This window comes from Hoplias malabaricus, chromosome 2, assembly GCF_029633855.1.
Source record: "Hoplias malabaricus isolate fHopMal1 chromosome 2, fHopMal1.hap1, whole genome shotgun sequence".
Classification (NCBI taxonomy): Eukaryota; Metazoa; Chordata; class Actinopteri; order Characiformes; family Erythrinidae; genus Hoplias; species Hoplias malabaricus.
Genome location: NC_089801.1, coordinates 46,764,803 through 46,787,184, shown reverse-complemented (window position 1 = coordinate 46,787,184; position 22,382 = coordinate 46,764,803). Strand labels below are relative to the sequence as shown.

The 22,382-nt window shown below is 37.9% G+C and overlaps 1 protein-coding gene across 2 annotated transcripts in view; it reads left to right on the top strand.

Annotated features, from left to right (window-relative positions):
• fnip2 (folliculin interacting protein 2) overlaps positions 1-22,382 on the top strand; it is a 47,242-nt gene that overhangs the window by 22,322 nt on the left and 2,538 nt on the right. For both annotated transcript variants that reach the window (XM_066661343.1, XM_066661344.1), the window contains exons 5-16: positions 189-263; positions 1,707-1,765; positions 5,004-5,075; positions 5,390-5,525; positions 7,175-7,376; positions 7,941-8,029; positions 9,879-10,025; positions 11,778-11,932; positions 12,416-13,112; positions 14,202-14,358; positions 15,933-16,133; positions 19,754-19,869. In XM_066661343.1, the coding sequence (XP_066517440.1) occupies positions 189-263; positions 1,707-1,765; positions 5,004-5,075; positions 5,390-5,525; positions 7,175-7,376; positions 7,941-8,029; positions 9,879-10,025; positions 11,778-11,932; positions 12,416-13,112; positions 14,202-14,358; positions 15,933-16,133; positions 19,754-19,869 (2,106 nt within the window). The remainder of the gene's footprint in view (positions 1-188; positions 264-1,706; positions 1,766-5,003; positions 5,076-5,389; positions 5,526-7,174; positions 7,377-7,940; positions 8,030-9,878; positions 10,026-11,777; positions 11,933-12,415; positions 13,113-14,201; positions 14,359-15,932; positions 16,134-19,753; positions 19,870-22,382) is intronic.

Below are 22,382 nucleotides of genomic sequence, written 5' to 3'. Positions count from 1 at the left end.
GCATTAGGATTTCCCCAATACATTACATTTATGTTTGATTAGCATATACTGTTTTTACTTCTAGAAAAAAAAAAAGTCATTTGGCCAAGGTATCCAAGGTATATATAAAGTACATACGTGTGCCTATTTTTGTGTGACGCATGGAACTTACATCTGTAATAACAGTGTGTCTTTGTGTGTGTGGGCAGATCACCCCCACAGCTGATGGTCAGTAAAGTTTTCTCCACACGATATGGAGGCAGCAACACAGGAAGTACCAACACGTAAGTCTCTGATTAGCTGATGGATTATTTCATGTCACTGGGCATCAGATGCAACACATGGTGCTGTTTGCAAAGAATGAATGAGCGTTTTTCTACATTATTCCCATTCCCATTATTTCTACATAAAAAATTCTAATAAAATGAAACTAAAGCAATTCTTGGGATTGCAAAATGATTGCTGTTGGAATAAAACCCTGCCTCACCAAAAATGAGTACACTTTCATGATGTACTTCCCCTCTAGCCAATCTCGAGCTCCCTTTTCTTTTCTATGGCGATTATACAAGCTGTGAAACACTTCAAAAACTCCTGTCTAATGACCGGTTAATGTGGGTTGTCTGTTGTTTTTTTTTATTTTTATTTTTTTTTCTTCTTCCCCCCCCCCCCCCCCCCCCCAACTATGCGTCTGGAGGTGCCAGCAGATGCATTGACCATTTCCTTCATTAGTGTGACTGCAGTGGGATATTGCAGTATTTCTCTTCTTAAATTCTTCTTATTCAACTTATACCTGTTTTTGTCAAGTTAATTCCATCAGCAACTTTTCAAAACATGAATACAGTTCCAAATTTGATCCATGCATCTTATTGATAAAATTTCAAGCTGCTCATATTTTATCGTAAGTTACAAACCTCATATAAGCATCAGTGTACATGTCATCAGTGTTATTTACAGTTCTTTTATTTTTAAACTGGTATAAAACCAACAATGCTTGCTCAGTCTACCAGTTTTTTGTGCCATGTTGATTGGAAGTGTCCTGATTTGAGTAATGTCTTGGGTTAAGCGATTTGGGGTAATATATTCCAAGCTCTGAGCATTTGTTTGTACTGAGGACAATTATTGGTTCAGGCTTTTCCCATTTGTTTCCATGACATTTCAGTGCTCTTCCTCACTAAAAGTTTAAACATTTACATTATGAGGTAGAAACAGCATAATTTGCAGACTCATACAACCAATACCTAAACTCCAGCACAGTATTTATCTTAATGATCTGATATATGGTTGTCATAGTAGATTTTTACAAATATGACATGGTTTAACATAGCAAATGACTGGCTGAATATTGGACACATTCAAATGCCACCAACGTATATTGCACATATATCTCTCACATAATCACATATACACAGTACACACACTCACATATATAAAGAGATTTACTGTCATCATATAGACACCTTGGAAACCAAGGTGAATACAACATATTCAGCTCCTACAGCTATAATCTGTGTCAGAAATATTTTGAGGGTCAAGGTTGCTTTATCTCTATCTCTTTTATTCCAATGCTTGGTCTGTGCATTTATAAAGAATGGAGTGTACTGCTGCTGGACTGCAATCACACTTTCTAATTTTTCTTTACAACTCTGATTAGCAACATTCTGCATGTAGTCAAATTTGATTGGACTGTGATTATACACACACATTTTTTTTTCTCTTTCTCTGTTTAGTCTTCAAGAAAGTTTTGAATCGATAAGCCAGACTTGCCAGAGTCATACCAGTAGCATAGGTAAGACATACAAATACACATAATTATACTTCTAGCTGAAGTAACAGAATTTTATTTATTGTTCTCTTCCAGGCATGTCAGTGTCTTGGAGGACGCTTGTATTAGCCTTAATTTTATGTTTAGAGCCCTTTTGATTTTGGGGTATTTATTAGGGCCTGAGCACAACTGGAGTTGCAAAGCCCTATTGTTTTCAGTGGAATAATTGAGTTATTATTCGGGTCCAAGCACTGGTACAAAGCCCTACACATTTTGGTAGATTCATAATTATTATTTAATTATTATTATTTATTTAGTTTCACATAATTTAAACTTCTGATGCTCAATAACTCATTATATTTGGCACAGGCCTCAAAATAAAATTTCCAAATTTACATGGGCTTCATTGTGGTTCAGAAGCTCCATTGCGCCTCCAAATGCAGACAATACCTGGGATGAAGCTGGTCAAATATGCATCAAGTTTGGTATGGTCATTTTCTTTTATCTGAGTACATTCAACTGGAAGTCTGCTTTTTTAGCTGGAATGTGCTATGTACAATCACGTTTGAGTTCAGAATTCAAATTCAACAATTAGATTTGAAGTTTGGGACACTTCTATAGATATTTCATTTACACAGGGACTTGAATGCTTTTTGAGTATCCTTATTTCCCGGTTTTAATAAAGACGTTACTTGTGGTCAGGCAACAATGATAACTAAAATATTGTGTGTGTGTGTGTTGATATCAAATACACTGCTCAAAAAAATAAAGGGAACATTTAAACAACACAATGTAACTCCAAATCAACCCATCCAGTTAGAAAGCCACACTGATTGTGAATCAATTTCACCTGCTGTTGTGCAAATGGAACAGACAACAGGTAGAAACGAGAGGCAATTAACAAGATAACCCCTATAAAGGAGTGGTTCTGCAGGTGGTGACCACAGACCATTTGCCTCTTCTCATCCTTTCTGGCTGATGTTTTGGTCAGTACTCTCACCCCTAGAGGTAGCATGAGGCAGTGCCTTCAACCCACAGAAATTGCTCAGGTAGTGCAGCTCATCCAGGATGGCACATCAATGCAAGATGTGGCAAGGTTTGCTGTGTCCAGAGCATGGATGAGATACCAGGAGACAGGGCAGTACACCAGGAGACGTGGAGGGGGCCGTAGGAGGGCAACAACCCAGCAGCAGGACTGCTACCTCCTTCTATGTGCAAGGAGGAGCAGGAGGAACAGTGCCAGAGCCCTGCAAAATGACCTCCAGCAGGACACTAATATCAATGTTTCTGCGCAAACTGTCAGAAACAGACTCCATGATGGTGGTATGAGGGCCTGATGTCCACAGCTGGGGCTTGTGCTTACAGCCCAACACTGTGCAGGGTGATTGGCATTTGCCAGAGAACACCAAGATTGGAAGATTCACCATCGGTGCCTTGTGCTCTTCACGGATGAGAGCAGGTTCACACTGAGCATATGTGACAGATGTGCCAGAGTCTGTAGATTCTGTGGAGAATGTTCTGCTGCCTGCAACACCCTCCAGCATGACTGGTTTGGCAGTGGGTCAGTAATAGTATGGGAGGCATTTCTTTGGAGGGCCACACAGCCCTCCATGTGCTAGCCAGAGGTACCCTGACTGCCATTTAAGTACCGGGATGAGATCCTCAGACCCATTGTGAGACCATATACTGGTGCAGTGGGCCCTGGCTTCCTCATGTTGCATGACAGTGCTAGGCCTCATGTGGCTGAAGTGTGGCAGCAGTTCCTACACGATGAAGGCATTGATGCTATGGACTGTCCTGCCCGTTCCCCAGACTTGAATCCAATCAAGCACATCCAGGACTTCATGTCTTGTTCCATCCACCAGTGCTCACTGTCCAGGAGTTGACTGATGTTTTAATCCAGGTCTGGGAGGAGATCTCTCAGAAGAACATCCACCGCCTCATCAGGAGCATTCCCAGGCATTGTAGGGAGGCCATACAGGCACCTAAATTGGAGCAGCCTGTAATTTGTTTTTACACTTTTATTTTGAGTATGATTCCAAATCCAGACCTCCATGAAATAATAATTTTGATTTACCTTGATAAATTTTTTGTTATTTTGTTCTCAACGCATTCCACCATGTAATGAATAAAGATTTTCAACTGGAATATTTCATCCATTCAGGTCTAGGATGTGTTATTTTAGTGTTCCCTTTATTTTTTGGAGCAATGTATATTTTATGGCCACAGCATACTTTTGGGACCAATATATATTTGTGTCCTTGTGTCACTAATATGTAATTGAGATCCAGTTAGTTTGAATTTCATATTGAAGTATTTGGGTGGAATAAGCCTAGTGTAGTAGTATGTGAGTGGAATAAGCCTTTATATCTATAAGTAATTAGATAAAGTACCAATATTTGAGTGGAATTAGCCTGCAACTCTAAATATTTAGATGAAGGTAAGGCAAGTTTATTCATAGAGCACCTTTCATACACAAGGGCAATTCAAAGTGCTTTATGGAGTCTAAAGGAACAATAAAAAGTGAGTTAAATTAAGAGCAAGAATAAAAAATAAAAGTAATTTAAAACAATAAAAATAGTGCAATAAAGAAAATACATAATCATAGTTGAAGAAAACATGATTAAAATGATTCAAACAATTAAAATGATACGATTAAAGAAAAAAAAACTAAAGTGCCATTAGAGACTAAAAAGTGAAGAGTATTTTAAACTGAGCTGTAAGCCTGCTCTAACAGGAATGTTTTCAGTCTTGATTTAAAAGTGTCTAAAGTTGGGGCTCTTCTATTATTCTCAGTTAGCTGGTTCCATTTAACAGCAGCATAGTGGCTAAACGCTGCTTCTCCATGTTTAGTTTTCATCTGAGGCAGGACTAACTGTCTAGTTCCTAAAGATCTGAGATATTTGCTTGGCTCATAACAGATCTAATAAATACGCTGGTCCTACACCTTTTATAGACAGTAACCTCAAAGTCTATTCTGTAACAGACTGGTATCCAGTGTAGATTTAAGATCAGGCGTGATGTGATGAAGTTATATGTGATGACACACCAAAATACACATTAGCCACCAGATTCTCTAACAGACACAGCATCACCCATTGATTTATAGATTTAGTTGTAGTGTCTCTTATTCTACAATTATGAATTCATATGAGTTCATTTTTAAGGAGCCTGCATTTTTTTCCAGATGACTAGCTGGCATGCAGTTGCATGCAGCTGATGTGTGTCTATGTGCTTGTTTCAATAGTATCTCTTTCTGTAGCTCACAGTAATCCTGTGGACATGCCAGGCAGAGGAGACAGTGAGGATGGAGACAGTGGCATTGCCCGATCAGGTAAACACACTCATGTTGAATGAAATGTTGGTGTTTCAGAATAAATTTTTAAATAATCAAAATTAAAACAAGACTCAGTAGGTTTGATGGCCCTCCCTCTCACTCTTGAGTTATGCTAGCCAACATAAGCATCTGTTATCAGGATTGACAGTTCGTTCTCTCCTAGTGCTGTAGATTGAAAATGGTGTTAATGGAAGTCTGAAAAGAAGCAGAAGTTATCTGTATGTCTAAGAAATATTGAGGGCTAACTAGTGGGAGAAACTGGGGAAAAAAATTCAACAGCAAAAGCTCAGTTGTGACTTTTTATCTCACAGCATCATTAAGCAGCTTGTTGGCCACACCCCTTCCATCACCTGGCTCCTCATCAAGCAGTGGCTGTGCCAGCAGTTACCAACGCCGATGGCTTCGTAGCCAAGCAACCAGCCTACAGCATGGACCAATACCTCGCTGGTGAGAGAATGTGTGTTTTAAGTTTTGCGCATTGCTATTTAATACAAAAATATAGGTTAAAAATATTAATTACAAAAATCTTTCTTATAACAATATAAAAGGATTGAGTGATTTTTAGAGCAGGGTGGCACGGTGTCGCCGTCACACAGCTCCAGGGACCTGGAGGTCATGGGTTCGATTCCCGCTCCGGGTGACTGTCTGTGAGGAGTTGGTGTGTTCTCCCCGTGTCCGCGTGGGTTTCCTCCGGTTTCCTCCCACAGTCCAAAAAAACACGTTGGTAGGTGGATTGGCGACTCAAAAGTGTCTGTAGGTGTGAGTGAATGTGTGTGTGTCTGTGATGCCCTGTGAAGGACTGGCGCCCCCTCCAGGGTGTATTCCCGCCTTGTGCCCAATGATTCCAGGTAGGCTCTGGACCCACCACGACCCTGAACTGGATAAGCAGTTACAGATAATGAATCAATTAATGATTTTAGAGCGTTTCTATTGATCCATTTATCATGACATTTTCATAGTGTGAGGGGAAATAATTATTTTACAAATACTATATTACTTTATAATTCTTTTACAATTTTTAATTGTTTATTAATTACGATGAGATAAGAATTTGAAGAATCGTATGTGTTAAGAGGTCTAAAATACAGTCTCGTCCTCATTTTATTACCGTACTCAAGTTATATATCCAGTAAAAATATCATATAATTAATTGTTAAAGCCCACAAATTGACGGAGACCCTGAAACTTTCAGTGATCTATGTGGGCCTCGCTGTCAGGATTCTGCCAGTTGCATTACGACTGGCGACATATTGGAGCAACAGGTCATCACTGCCTTACAGTTCCAGTGTTCAAACCCCACCACATGTCACGGTCTGTGAGGAGTTTGGTGTGTTGTAAGAGACTGGACAAGATTCATATACATGCCTTTTTTTGCTTGTATTAATTCACCCAGAATCACTGGGGCCAAGGTGGAAACAGACCCTGTAGGGGGTGCCAGTCCTTCACCGGGTGACACACATTTGGGTGTGGGGAGGAAATTGGAGCACCCAGAGGAAACCCATGCAGACATGGGGAAACTGTTTAGCCACCAATTTTCATTGACATTATATTGGATATATTCCCTTGCAATGCAGTGTGGAAAGAACCTTTTTGAATGTCTTATCCAACCTCTAATTGCATCAGCTTTGATGTCCTCACATGCTGGATCCATAGCAGCCAGCAGGGTCATCTGGGTATGTGGCTGGCTCCCCTACTTATTTCGGGCTTTTGATCCTGGCTATTTCCTTGTTCTTCCATTGTCAGAAAATGTTTCACTGTATTGTGCTCTGTCTGTGTATATTTGGCAATTGAAGGTTCATGAGCTGCACCACTGAGCTATTTTATCTAATTTTTTTACTAGTTGATAATTGGTTGATCTTAAACTCCAAACACTCCATGTGCTGTTTGTCTAAAATGAATAAGAAATGGCTTTTATGAGCAGCACATATAATTTGATGATGTGTAGTTTGAACAAGGAATTATGATAAATTAAATCCTTGTCTGAGAAATGCTCCACAGTGATTGAGAAAAGTAAACGGTCTTCAAAGATTTCAGTCAGAAAGAAAATAAATGTGCCCATTTAAAAAAAAAAAAAACCACTGTGGTTGTTTTTACAGGAGCACTGAGGAGATGTTCAGCTTGTCTGATGAAAGCTGCAGTTCAAACCCATCATTAGCTCAGAGAAAGAAGATTGCAGTAAGCATCATTATCAGCCTTCCAGAGAAAGAGGAGGAGAGTCACAGCTTCCAGGAGTTTTTCTTCTCTCACTTTCCTCTGTTTGAGTCTCACATGAACAAGCTGAAAACTGCTATTGAGAGGGTGAGTTTAAGACTTTATGTTGATGTCAGAGAAGACGCATTGTTATCCTTTCAGCATGTGATTGTTGTGGGACACCAACATCCCTAACAATTTGTACTTGATCTGCATCCCCTACCATCATGTTTGCTTTATTATTATTATTATTATTGTGGTTCGAATAGCATAGAGGTTGGATTATTTGAAAAAGGTGACCCACACTCTCTGGGCGGGTAGGACGACCGTCCCCCTGCCCCATCATTCAGCATGGTGCTAGCCAATGCATTCACTTTTTTAACTTAACAGAACTTGGCGGTTAGTGTTCTCCTGCAAGCATATTGTGCTCTGATCATATTGCATGAATTTCAGGAGAGTTTTGTTGCTAAAAGGGGTGGTTGGATTCACATGTCTCAAAAGGAACATGTATTAGCCTTCATCCTTTCAGCATTATGTGATTGCGTCACTCCACACTAATTGATGGAATTGGCAATGAGTAAAAACAGGAACGAAAACATCTTCATCTGTCTTCATCTTATTTGAATTACACATATTTCCTCTGGCAGAATCAATGTTGTGTGTGTATTTCAGGCAATGATTGTGTGCAGGAGAGTAGCAGAGGCTAGTCAACGAGTGCAAGTGTATCTGTGTCAAGTGATGGATGCACTGTGTGAGTTCAGGTGAGGATATCTTCTGGTTTTAGGAATGTTTAGTTAAATGATTTCCTGTGTACACTGTGGCTTTATTCATACTGAAGATCAAATCCAATTTCTTCAATCTTATGTTTGGATTAGTAACCACATTGCAAATTACAAGTCATCAGATTAGTATGGTCAGAATGTAGTTGACCATTGAAATTCACACTTATTGTCATAGTAGCGACACTGACCTGAGTATACTGAGGGTTGTGTAGGAGATATATGTAGATAATTTTGTGTAAAATTTTTTACACAAAATAAAATCTGCAAACAATATTCAAAAATATTGTAAAGTATATGCTGGGAATGTAAAACAGAAAAAAATAATTATCAAATATATAATTTTGAAAGATACTTGGTTACTTTATTATTCTTTGCAGTTATTTGAGACTTATTTTAATTAGTATTTAACCAGTCTTCAATGCTTTAAATGATTTTTCTACTGGCAGCATGGTGGTGTTGCAGTCACACAGCTCCAGGGACCTGGAGGTTGTGCGTTCATGTCCTGCTCTGAGTGACTGTCTGTGAGGAGTTTGGTGTGTTCTCCCTGTGTCCGTGTGGGTTTCCTCCGGGTGCTCCGGTTTCCTCCCACAGTCTAAAAAAACACACACATTGGTACACAAGTCGGGGAGGTGGTCTAATGCTGCATTCAAATGGTGTCCATTTTATTGGAAAAAGATAAACACATTCTGAAGTCAGATGCAGAAATCAGATGCATTGTAATTTTCAGTGCAGCCCGAACCTGCAGAGTTGGGACGTAAACACTATTTTCAAAATGTCAGTCAACAGTAAAATATCAAGTAATTATGTACAATATGTACTTCATTCTAAAAGCAACATCTTTTTTTTTATATCTACCATTAAAACATGTTGGTTTGTCATATTTGAGTTCAAAAACACTCATAGAATGGCTAAAATTAACATGACACAACATAAAAAATCTGGACAGCATTCATGTTTTTTTATTACATTTTTTTTTAACTTCCCACACAACATGGAAATGACCAAGTGAGGGGGATGAGTTTGACCTCTGAGAAAAATACTGTAACTTGCACTTGAAAGCAGCAACAGTCCGGAACAGACTGAACCAATGTTTGTGTGCACTGTGAAAACACGTTTGGACCAATTAAAGGACGTTGAGGCAGTTTTGAACATATAGATGTACATGTCTCCAGAAAAGAACAGGAAACATGTAAAAATCTTGAATTTAGTATATTTTTACCATAACCACATGGTGCTGCCTTTTGTGAAAAACTTTTGTTGTTTGTGTTACTGTAGTTAATGTGATTATAAATTAAAATTTAGATAACAGCAATCCCGCTCATTACTCCTGCTTTATCCCAAGCCACAAACTAGCAGGAACTACTACAAAGGGAATTAAAATTAATGCATTGTAATTATATTAGAAAGCAGTATTCTAGATCACCCCCAGGTTCTGAAAACACCTTGCCCTGCATTTATTGCTTTTATTAATGTTTGAGACAACCCACCATGGTAATACAGAGCAGGGAAAACATAGAAAATGCTTATATTTACATCAAAGTTGACTTGACGGAAGCCCAGTTGGTGCCTCATGATTGTGTTTATGATGAGTTGCTTTTGTTTTATTTACATTTGTCGTTTATTTGCCGTTTAGTGCCTGGGATTTATATCAGATATCTGTGTGTTGTCAGAATATGAACAGTCTTGATATCTTAAATCAGTTTTATCAGTGTTCCGCAATCTAGTGCTTATTTCTGTGATACGTTTTTTTGTGTCTAATGTCATGTCTGATATTTGTGACTGCCCTAAATGTTTTGTGCCTCGTTGCTGCTCCTTCCCGCTTTTCCAGAATGACTGTGTGGAATCTGTACATGGCTCCACGGATCACTGAGCCAGTCTGGCTGACTATGGCATTCCAGAGTCCTGAGCGAAACCAGCTTTGTCAGTGCTTTCTGAAGGAAATGAGCCTGTTGATGGAGCATGGGGCCAAGAACCAGTCAGTTCCTCTTTCACCTTTAGACTTTTTCAATTTAAAAGTGCATAATTTGTCTTTAATATGATTCACATTCCTGTGAAGCAAATAGTCTTTTTGATCAAGTGTTGTAAACATTCCTTTTAATTAGTGAATTCTGCTATGTTAAGATCCACACATTGATGACACAAGTGGTTATGCACAGACCATGTATAATTTCCATAGAAACAACTGTTGACAGAATGTGATACTCTAGAACCGCTGAACGTGAGCCTAAGTTTATCTTGCCCATTAGCAAGTGTCGTCTAGAGGGGTATAAAGTCTCTAGCATAGGGCTGTGCAGTATTGGAACTGAACAATGAAGCACCATCCAATACCTTTGAGATGAATTAGACTGGTCTTTTAATCCAGAACTACTTATTGAACATCTGTATCTTATGCACATGTGGATGAGATCCATCACATTGTCCTTTCCCATATCTCTTTTAAAGCCTTCCATGAAGTCTAGCAGATCCCTTATACACTTACGGATCACTGGATTAGGAACACTTACATTGTATCTACATTCATTGTCTATTTTATCAGCTCCACTGACCATACAGGAGCACTTTGTAGTTCTAAAATAACAGACTGTAGTCTGCATATATTTGTATACCTATACCATGCTCTTTTATGGTCAGGACCACCACAGAGCAGATGATTTGGGTGGTGGGTCATTCTTATTGGTATTATGTTAGTGTGTGTTGTGCTGGTACGAGTGGATCAGACATAGCAGTGCTGCTCGAGTCTTTAAACACTGTGTCCACTCAGTTTCTACTGTTAAAGACACCTACCTCACTGGTCCACCTGTAGATATAAAGTCAGAGACAGCAGCTGATCTAATACTACACAGTGTGTGGTAGTTGTCCTCTAGCCCTTCTTCAAACTCTAGCAGCCCAGCTGTGTCTGATCCATTACAACACACAGTAACACGTCACCACCTCGTCAGTGTAACTGCAGTGCGGACAGTGGTCCACTACCCAAATCATATCTGCGCTATTGTGGTCCACTACTGTTGTCTAAGGAAACAAAATATCTAAAAACTTTTGCAAATACAGTGCACATGGATCTCGTAAAAAGACCAGTGAGTGGATGTACATGGTACGAGTTTCTAATTTCTGTTATAAAGTAAAGTGAGTGATTGGTTACTTTTTTACATAGTGTGTTGGGATTCCTATATCTAAACAAAGTACTCACTTTGAAGAGCTAATGTAACATTTTCAGAAATGTGCAAAATTTAAAAGTAAGCAATGCAATGATATGCAAATAATTTAAAACCTATACTTAATTAAAAATGTTAGAAATGTTGAATCTGAGGAATGTTATTGCTTTTTTTTTTTTTTTTTCTTTTTTAAAAAAATATACACAATCCATAATTTTGGCTGGAGCAACAAAATTTCGTAACGTTGTGTAATGCTACACTAAAATAGTTTGGGATTTTGTCATCTAGTGTACATAATATTAAAATATTATACAAGGGACAAGGCCCAAAACCATAATTAGATGGCTATAGTCTTCAGGCCCTAAGGTGACAGTTAATTAATAACAGAGAGAAACTATAGTCTGTCAACACAGAATGCTGCTTTACCCACAAATACAAAGACAAAACAATAAATAAACAAGATCCACTGCGGTTTTTTCTTCATCAAATTTTCAGTCTCTGAAACTACTCTTGTTTTTGTTTTTGCAATTTTACTGCATAATACTATTTATTTTTAACTTTGTTTTATTCCCCAGGTTCCTCTCTGCACTGCTTACTGCTGTCCTCATGTACCATTTAGCCTGGGTTCCCACAGTGATGCCTAGCAGCCACCTGTCAGTCAAACTCGTCTGCCAGAAGCACGCCTCCCACACTGTATCCCAACCATACAATCCACTGTGGGCTCAACTAGGTACACACACAAATACTGTCACGAATAAAGTACTGTTCAAAAGTCAATGACCTTCATTTATGTAAATTTAACATTAAAGGAATATATTTTATTTAAAGGAATGATTTTGGTGGACATTTGATCAAAGAAGGGTGGTCTCTGACTTTTTCATGGTACTGTACACTTACAGTTCAATCTAAGCTTGCACATACAGACTTGACTTACCTTCCATGAAGAAATATTTTATTAAAGATGGACTTCACACAGGGCATGAATTATGTAGTAACTGTATTGTTTGTTGTTGTTCTCTTGTGGTATATTCTAAATTGGTTTAGAATTTTCAGCTGAATAATTTAATGTTACTGATTTGAGATTCTGCAGCATATAATCACAAAAGATACAAACACTTTTTTATTTCCTCTAAAAACAAAAAGGCATACAGTCCATTCTGCAACTTCTGTCTGTGAGTGTATTTAGTGCTGTGTTGTATTGTTTGTTATGTAGGTGATCTGTATGGTGCGCTGGGTTCTCCTGTGAAAGTGTGTCGGACAGTAGTTGTGGGGCGCAGGAGAGAGCTGGTGCAGCGTGTCCTGTACGTTCTCTCTTACTTTATCCGCTGTTCTGACCTTCAGGAGAATACACAGCCTGCAGGACAAGTGGATAGTCCAGCTAATCCCTGCCCAGATCAACCTGTTAACCTTACTCTCTTCTCTAAAAGGGCCAGTGAGAAACCACTTATTCTTGATTCGGAGCCTTCAAAATTTGCTCCGTGCCCAGAGAGGACCAATATAAAAAAGGATGCTAGAATTTCAGAAAGGATCAGTGACAAAGGCCCAGTCTCAATGTCATCCAAGTCTTCTCCCTTTCCAGAAATGACCAGTCTGAGCCTGGAATGTGCAGAGGTCAGACAAGATTTTTTTGGGGACAATAATGACTCTGTGGGGGTGGGGTTAGAGCACACTGTGGCTAATCGGGATACTCCAGAGCAGAGCATACAGTTTACCATTGTCAGCCCAAGGGAAACAGGACACAGTGAACAACTTTGTGGTCAAGGCTTACAAAGGAAGTTGCCTCACACAGTTTTAAAAGAGATGTGGCAGAATGAATGGTCGGACAGCTCTCTGGGTGACAGTAAAAAAGAAAAGCTGTCACCCCAGCATCTGTACGAAGATGCACAGGAATATGTATTTCCACTTCCAAGGTAATGGAACACACACACACACACACACACACACACACACACACACACAATATATTCAGACAATCTTTCCAAACAAATGATTCACATATTATGTGACAATATAAAAAAAATTCAGTTAAAAAGCTCATTTATGACTTCCTCCTAGCCATGTAGCACTGTGTAATGGATGAGATGCACAGATCAACCATAACATGTGACCACCTCCTTGTTTCTACACTCATTGTCCATTCTTTCAGCTCCACTGACCACACAGGGGCACTTTGTAGTTCTACAATTACAAACCATAGTCCATGTGTTGCTCTGCATACTTTGTTTGCCTCTTTCACCCTGTTCTTCAATGGTCAGGAAACACAGAAGACCACGAGAAAACAGATATGATTTGGATATTTGTGCTTGTACAAGTGGATCAGACACAGCAGTGCTGCTGGAATTTTTTAACCCCTCAGTGTTACTGCTGGACTGAGACTAGTCCACCAATCAAACATATCCACCCAACAGTGTCCAGTGACCACTAATGAAGGATTAAAGGAAGATCAATACAAACTGTATAGCAACAGATAGACTATTTTCTCTGACTTTACATCTACAAGGTGGACCAGTGAGGTACGTGTTTACTAGAATGGACAGTGAGTGGACACAAGGTTTAAAAACTTCAGCAGCACTGCTGTGTCTGATCCACTTATAACAGCACAAAAACACATTAACAGACCATCACGTCAGTGTCACTGCAGCGCTAAGAATGATCAACAACCCAAATAATAGCTGCTCTGTGGTGGTCCTGTGGGGTTCCTGACCATTAACGAACAGGGTGAAAGTGGGCAAACTAAGTGTGCAGAGCAATAGATGGGTCCCTGTCTGTAATTGTAGAACAACAAAGTCCTCCTGCAAGGTCAGTGGAGCTGAGAGAATGAGTGTAGAAACAAAGAGGTGGTCATAATGTTGTGGTTGATCTGATAAAGAGGGTTATGAAGCATCCATAACTGGAACTCAAACATTTTCCTTTATTATGTATACAATTTTGTGGTCTGTTCTTACAGGAATATGCAATAACATAAAGATTTTTATATGCGTATGGGTATGTGTTTATAGCTGTCCGATGGAGAGTCATTCCAGTGTGAATCATTTCGGCCGCTCTCTGCTGGGTGGATACTGTCCACAGTATATGCCTGACTTTGCTCTACATGGAATATACTCTGACCAAAGGCTGAAACAGTGTCTCATGGCTGACTTGGAACACACAGTACTTGTGAGTAGGTGTTACTGCTCAAATGGTGGTAAATCTCGACTCAAGACAAATATAAAGTCACCTCACCAATTAACAAATAGACACAGAATGGTGGAGATGTGGAAATACAGGGATAAATAAAGTAGAGATCAAAATATTGTCAAAATACATAAATAAATGAATATAGAAATATAGAACAAAAGTGTAGAAACACAAAAACATAAATATAGACAAAAGATTTGAGGTTTGGGAATGTACAAATACATTCAAGATATTTTGTTTTATTATGCACTTTTCAATGCCAAAAAATGCATGTACTCATTAAAGTATTTATATATTTAATTTTATGTTTGTGCAATTGTTTATTCATATTTTTGTCAGTTTTCATCCTTGGTAGTGACACAGGAAAACAGATTTCACAAAAATCTTACTAGGGCATTTAGTTAATTGATACAGAAATACATTTTCAAGAAGAAATAATGATTGGGCCTCCTGTGTTGAAATTCTGACGATGCCTGAACTATTTCAAGGCCAGGATTCCAAGGGAGCATAACTCTCTCTTTATGGTTAGAATGGCAGGCCTTCTCTTCCATCACTCAGCACAATGTTAGCTAACACACTAGAAAGGTCTTGTCATTTCATTTCAGTAGGTCATTTCATGTCCTCCACCATACAATGAGCTTTCTAATGATGTAATAGCAGCAGTTTGGAAAGATGCATTTGTGCATCTTGACATAATCCAACTAAACTCTGAGCTATCTGTCTGAACATGCCTTTTCAGGTCAACATTTTCTTCTAAACTCCTTATGCTTTCACCCACAACTGGATTTAAACTTTATATGGTAGAGAAATTTCCTTTGTCTAATACCTGTTCATTTGAATCTGAATTTTTGTAAATGTGAAATTGTCGTTTTTGAATTATGACCATTAATTTGACATGCCGGAGGATACAATGCCCCAAAGAGTTCAGTGATATATTTTCCCCATGAGTAGTTGCTTTTGCATTATGTTTGTGTTTTTTTAACGGTGAGCCACAGTCATACTCAGTTTCTGCAGGAACTTTTTTGTTCTTGTTCAAATCTGAGTTAGATCTATTGCTGGTTGTAGTTGAAATGCGGCTAGGCAGCCTTTTCTTATTATGCTGTCAAACTTTAAATTAATTTTTCAGAAGGTCTAAAATCACTAAATGTTTAGGCACTTTTAGAGGCTAAAACCTATTTCTTTTAATTAGTTTTCTGTATCATTTCATTTATTGTTTACTCTAAGATTATTTGTTAATTTTATCTTTGTTTTTCTTATGTTTATCATCTACACTTTGCCTTTTATATTCATCATGTGTCCTTTTTTAATGTTATTTGTATGGCTGTTTAAAAGGTGCTATATAAAAAAAGATCAATATATAATTTGTCCCCAATCCAAAAAAAAAAAAGAAATTATACCACTGATATAATCCACTGTGTTGATATAACATTAATTATTTTATTTTATATTTAAATATCCATTATTAAAATTTTCACTTTTAGGTAGGCAGAATGTGATTACATTATGTTTTAAATTAATGAGTATTATGTATGTGTGTGTTTCTGTTTCTGCAGCACCCTGCAATAGATGAGCCAGTCACAGAGGCACTGTGTATTGTCGCGGATACAGATCGGCTGTGTGTTCAGCTGGTTACCAGCCAGCAGCGTGTGTATGAGCCAGGGCGGCTGGGAAAAGATGTAATGGTCTCCAATCTCATACACACACTCCTCACATCTGTGTTGCAGATGCATAAACTCAACATTGCAGCAGACTTTGTAAGTTCTATCAGTTCAAATACCTGTTTAATAATATTGCGGCACTAGGGCTGTGCCATATCGTATCATTCGCGATTATATCGACATAATTTTTAAAACAATAAAGAAAATCAATATTGTAATAATCATGATATTCTGACTTGTTTACTTAATGACTTAACACAACAACTATTGTGTTTGTTTTGTTATTTACTGTGAAGGTTACTTTTTTATAATTGTTTATGTTTGCTGTTTATATGCACACAAAATGTTCTGCACTTTTGTTGTGTGGTAGATTTATATGCTACTTTATTGCTACAAAATCAATCTTGGTAAGTTACAGTTTACAAAATAAGTAAATGTTTACAGATATATTTTGCCATGTTTGTTACATTTGTAGTAAAATCAAACTTAATAAATATAACCATGTATTAATATTTATATATATATTAAATACAATTAATATACTGTAATTAATATTAATATAACATTGATTTTGTTTCAGTAGTGTGTTCTTGAAATTAATAAGTATTTTTCATTTTTCATGTTTTTTTCATATCGCCACGAATATTGTTATTGCCAAAATACCCTGAAAGATCACGATATAATTTTAGGGCCATATCACACACCCTCCCTAACCTCAATCAGGTTGAAGATGTGCTAAATTATCCCACTCAACTGGTCCGCAAAGGTCTTGATGCCATTTGGACCTGCAATTTTAATGCCTTAAAAGCAGTGTTCTCTCTGGTTTAAGTTTAGACGCTCCATGTCTTTTTAAGGTAGAATGGTATGTTTGAGGAGAATAGTGACTGTTTGTATGTTGCTGAAGTTTTTATTCACTGTTTGAATTACCACAGAAACTCATTTGCAACTCGAGGTGTTTAGTTTTGTAGCACTTTCTGTCTATTTTTACATTTTAATGCTGTTAGCAGTCTCATGATTTAGAGTGGGTTCCTAAAAAAACAATCTGAAACAAAAATAAGTCAATATTACTCACCTATGGAGCAGGAATAAAGCAACATCCTTACCTCTGTTCATGATTTTCAACATTTGGAGGTCTCCTTTACCGTTTCTCTGCTGGGTGCAGGAAAAGCTAACATCTGACCAAGCCACTTTGACTTTCACGTTTACTCACATTTGAGTTTTGTAAACACATTACACCTGTGTCCAGCATGCAAATAGAGCTAGCAAATGGTGAGGAAACATATTCTGAGTAAAAAATAAAAAGTGTATTTTGATTACAATAGTGTACGTTACCTTTAACCCTCGTGAATTTTTTCCTAAGTTGATTTGTGGTGGGGTACAAGTTGGAGAAAGAAGGCTGTGGAGTCGAGTGCTGTGGAAAGTAGGGTTGTTGTAGGGCAGTACTCAGAGACTGCAGATGACAGTGGTTGTACCAAAGAAGCCTGGACAGAGAGAAGATGGCAGATCAAATCTGTTGAAGAGAACATTCAAATTGGCCACCACTTTTGGTCCCCCATAGACTGAGTTGTTTCCTTGTAACCAGAAATAGTGTTAAGGTCCTTGTCTCCTGACATAAAGGCCTTTCCTTTCACCTTAAGATATTTTTTTTTTTACATCTGGTGTAATCCACATTGTCTTTGAGGTTATGCCATTCTCCACAAAAATTAATGTAGTCCTTTAATGTAGAGCTCCAACTGCTTGTCAGTCCATCTTTTAACTGTATGAGATACAACAGACTGGCTATGCATAAGAGGTTTATTCAAATAATAATAATAATAATAATAATAATAATAATAATAAGTTATATTTATATAGCGCCTTTATAATACCCAAGGTAGCTTTACACAAAGGGAGAGAAGGGGGAGGGGGAAAAATGATGATAATAATTATAATAATAAAAATATAGAGGAATACACTTATGCCTGCAGAGTGCAGAAGTACTGAGAGAATAGAGAGGTCTTTAGCTGTGTTTTAACGGCAGAAAATGAAGAGCAGAGATGAAGACTTTGTGGTAATGAATTCCAGAGCTTGGGTGCCATCACGCTGAATGATCTACCACCAGCGGTAACCAATTTAAATTTTGGTACTGACAAAAGACCACTCTCAGAGGACCTCAGTAACCTTGTAGGACAGTAGGAGTGTAAAAGTTCAGAAAGGTAGGCTGGCGCCAGACCATGCAGAGAAAATAAGTTTCTTCCACCTTTGTGTTAGAATTTCCAGTACTTCAGTAAAGTATGGATGCATATTTCTGAATTAATGCTGTATAGCCAGTGTCAAATAAGTCCAGCACCTTACAACATATTGTGGCATGTAACATACCAAGTGCATGTGGGCAGGGAGGAGTACAGAGTGGCATGATTAACATCACTAGAAATAAAATTGGGAAAATGAGCTGCAGAACAGCATTACCAGGGCCAGAAAGAAAGCACAGACATGAGGGCTCTGTAATATACACTACAGACCAATTTGGAGATGACATCAAACCATTTTTTTTAATTGTCTATTGTTATGCTTGTTAAGCTAGTTTTAACCAGTAGGCAGTAGATATTTATTTTTGATTCCAGGCTTCATTTAAACAGGAGGAAAAATGAAAAACAGTATTCTGAGGAGCTAGGTGCTATAAATTAGCATGCTGGTCCAGCTTTGACCAGCAGTGGTGGCATGCTTTACATCACTCCATCTGACACCAGGCATGGAAAGCCATGCTGTTAACTCCCAGTCTACAGATTTTGTGCTAAAGTTAATGCCATAGGTTTGGAATTCAGGGTTTATTAAGGCAGGAGTGCGTTTGGCAACCTCTGTGCACTGTGTGCCTCAGCCCTCTGTGAACCTGCTCTGTAACTTTGTGATCTGCCAATTCATGGCTCACTTACTGTGGTTCCTAAATGATTTTTGAAGTACCATTCACAGCTGATCATGGAATATATAAGAGGGAAAATGTCTTGCTACAACAGAGACCTTTACAATGGCCCATTCTTTCACAAATGTTTGTAATGGGTGTAATAGGTGCTTGATTTTATATACCTGCCATAATGGGACTGAATGAAACACAAATTCAAAGATTAGCTTGTGTGTCCCATTACTTTTCCCTTATCACCAGCGCTTTTGCACAAGCACTTTTTTCATATAAGTAGGCACAATGCTTCATAAGATCACTCAAGTATGGAGGATTGGGAAAAAAAATACAACAGTATATCATCACTATCCAAAAAATGTTCTTGTCAATTTTTGTCAAGTTTACTACATAATTCGAATACAGCAGTTGTTTGCCTTGACTGGTCTCTCCTCCTCTGTGTCTTCACCCTGTTCCCCGGTCTGGTATTTTCCTCTTTAGCTGCATTCCAAAGCCTAGACAGCAGCCTATGTAGGACGTGTCCTCAATAGGATTATCCTATGAAGACTCCTTCTTAGTAGCCTAGGTCACAAAAATGGAACAGTGTAAGGTGGTTGCATCATGATGTCACCGGAAAGGTCTTATCTGACTTGAAGGACTAATATGATATAGTGAACTTTGTGAAAGACAAAAATATTGTGTAATCTGATCCCGGCATAATGGTGTAATATACACTTCCATTAGTTACATTAGGCTTGTTGTTGCAGTGCTAAACTAACAAATTGAAACAAATATTAGTAATAACTTTTTAATATTTATTCCTATGTATTTGTTGTCCCTGCAGTGCTTGATTCATCTGGAAGATCGCTTGCAGGAGATATATTTTAAGAGCTGTTCTTTGGCTGAGTATCTGAGAGGACAGAGAAGAGTCCATGTGAAAGAGCTGGGACTAGCATTGGGGTAAAACACAAGCAAACCCATACACACACATTCCAGGCTTTATATACTTCACTTTTTACAACAGTTTCAGGCACAAACTTGATATTCACCATGCTACATTATATTGATGAAAAAATTGCAGAAATTGATTGATTGATATTTTTAAATAATATACATTTTTTGGTTTTGTCTGTAGTAAAAATTTGCTTTGCATTGTGCCATATAGAATATTTATTATCCAAGGTGTTTAAAACCAGTTAATTGCTTCTTACCACACACAGCTTTTTTTAGGGTGTTCTGACAATGGATTTTTTTACAGTGTATTTACAAAACTGGTGCATGAGCCTAAACATGCTATATGTCCGTGGGGGGAAAAAAAGCAAAACCTGTGTATGCTTTTGAGAAAGAGCTGTGCAACATGGATTGTGCAAAAACGACACTGGAGATATTACAGGAGTTGGACATATTCAAAAAAATTTTTTTTATTCATAAAGCACGTTTTATAACTGGCATCACAAAGAATCATTACAGTATTCTGTGTCCAAGTCCAACCTGATGAAGTCAAGGTAATATTTCATAAAGAAAAAGCCTTAAGAGGAATCAAGGTGCAAAAGGTGAACCCATTCTCCTTTGGTTGACATCAGCGAAAAACAACAAAGCAGTATATAAACAAAGAGCAATACGAATGAAGATTTATGGAGTTATAATGAGAACACAGTAGACTTAAAGGTCTTTATAATTGTTAAGAACTGTGATAACACTGAGCAGTATAAAAGCACAGTCTCACCAGAGGGTGCAAATGTGGGCAGGAGTATGACATTTAGGTGCTGTTTTGTGGTCAAAGCTGGTCACATGCCACACAGGCAGGTACACCCCAATATGGACATTTTTTTCTTTATCTGTCCCAAACATTGACTGTAAGGTTATTTCATATCTTGGGGTCTTTATATGAAAAGGCTCTACCCACTGCAATAGACTTAATAATACTAACCACAAAAACACATTCTTTGATCTAATCATGCATCATCATAAATAACGTAGTGCTTAATAATATATGTTTCTGTAAGAACTGACTGCTGTACTCTGGTCTCACTGAAGCTTTTATAAGCTTTTACTGTAACATAGCAAAGGCCAAGAATTTTTGTTAAAATATGCTCAGTTATTATTGTTAACATTTTAAATTTAACAGGTTCAACATCAGTAACGTAGTTGCACTGTATGAAAAACTGTTGTTTTTTCTCCCTAACACTTAATTTTGCTAAAGTAATCCTACTTTTGACATTTACATTCTAACATTTCCACAGTTTCTTTCCGTTTCCCAAGGAGTGGTGTTTTTCTGCCTAATTATTTTAGTTATTGTGTCAGTTTGAGAGGGCTCAGATGGAGAACCAACAGAAAGTGATAAATCTGAAAGGTTATAAGGAAATCTACTTGTGTGGGATGTTAGAAATTGCTGGACACTATCATAGAGATAAACATTTATTTCCACTAAAAATAAGGTAATGTGAAATGAGGTAATGATCACATACAGACATACTCTGAAGGAGAACAGCTATGTTTGTATGAAACTGGACATGCATAAAAATACATAATAACCTATAAAACCTTGACATGCACGAATAAAATCTGTGGTTTGCTTTTGCATGGACTGGATAGGTTTTTTGATGTAGGTGACATCAATGTTCAGCTACATCTGCGGTAAAGTATTGCACAGTTTAACCAGCTTAATGTAGGCACTGTGGTCCAAATATACTCTCACATCAACAAAGGACCCATTTCCACATAATTAAAACATCAAATTAACATCAAAGAGCCTTCCCAAGCTTGAACCACACCTTGCATGCAGTGCTCATTGAAGGCTTCCTGAAGTCTAAGATGCTTAGCATCATTCACATACAGGCAGAAAGAACAAGAATCATTTTACTAGATAACATATTTGTGTGACTCTTTACCTATTTTAAGTGGGTAACTTTGTAAGCAGAGGTGAGCAAAAATGATACATTCCCTGCATTGTACCAGCTCTTCTCAATCTATGAATCCTGTCACACACTCCATGGGTATTTATAGCCTGATCATCATGATGAAACACCATCTGCAGGAGGCTAAAGTTACTACCACCTTTAACAAGCAAGCTGACTCATTTGTTGTCTAGGGAGCTTAGATGTAAATGCTTTTCTCAGTCGATTTTGAGCTTTATAAAGATGACTATTGAAATTTTTAATACTGAAAGCCAGCAATTTCCTTCAGGAACTTGGAATAGGGTTTTGGTGGCCTATTAATTACAATTAAAAAACATTTCTGTTATCACATATTGATTAAATCCTACACCAAACCATTAATGTTGCTGTGGCCATTTACGATCCGATCAGCAACCAGCTACATCTAGCAATGTTTAAATTAAATTGTATCCCACACCTACCCACCAAGGTTGCTGTGGCCGTTTATGATCCAATCAGCAACCAGTTACTCTTAACAACTTAGGTTATGTGTTGAGCCCATCACATGAGTACCCAAACCACCCACTGCATCACTAG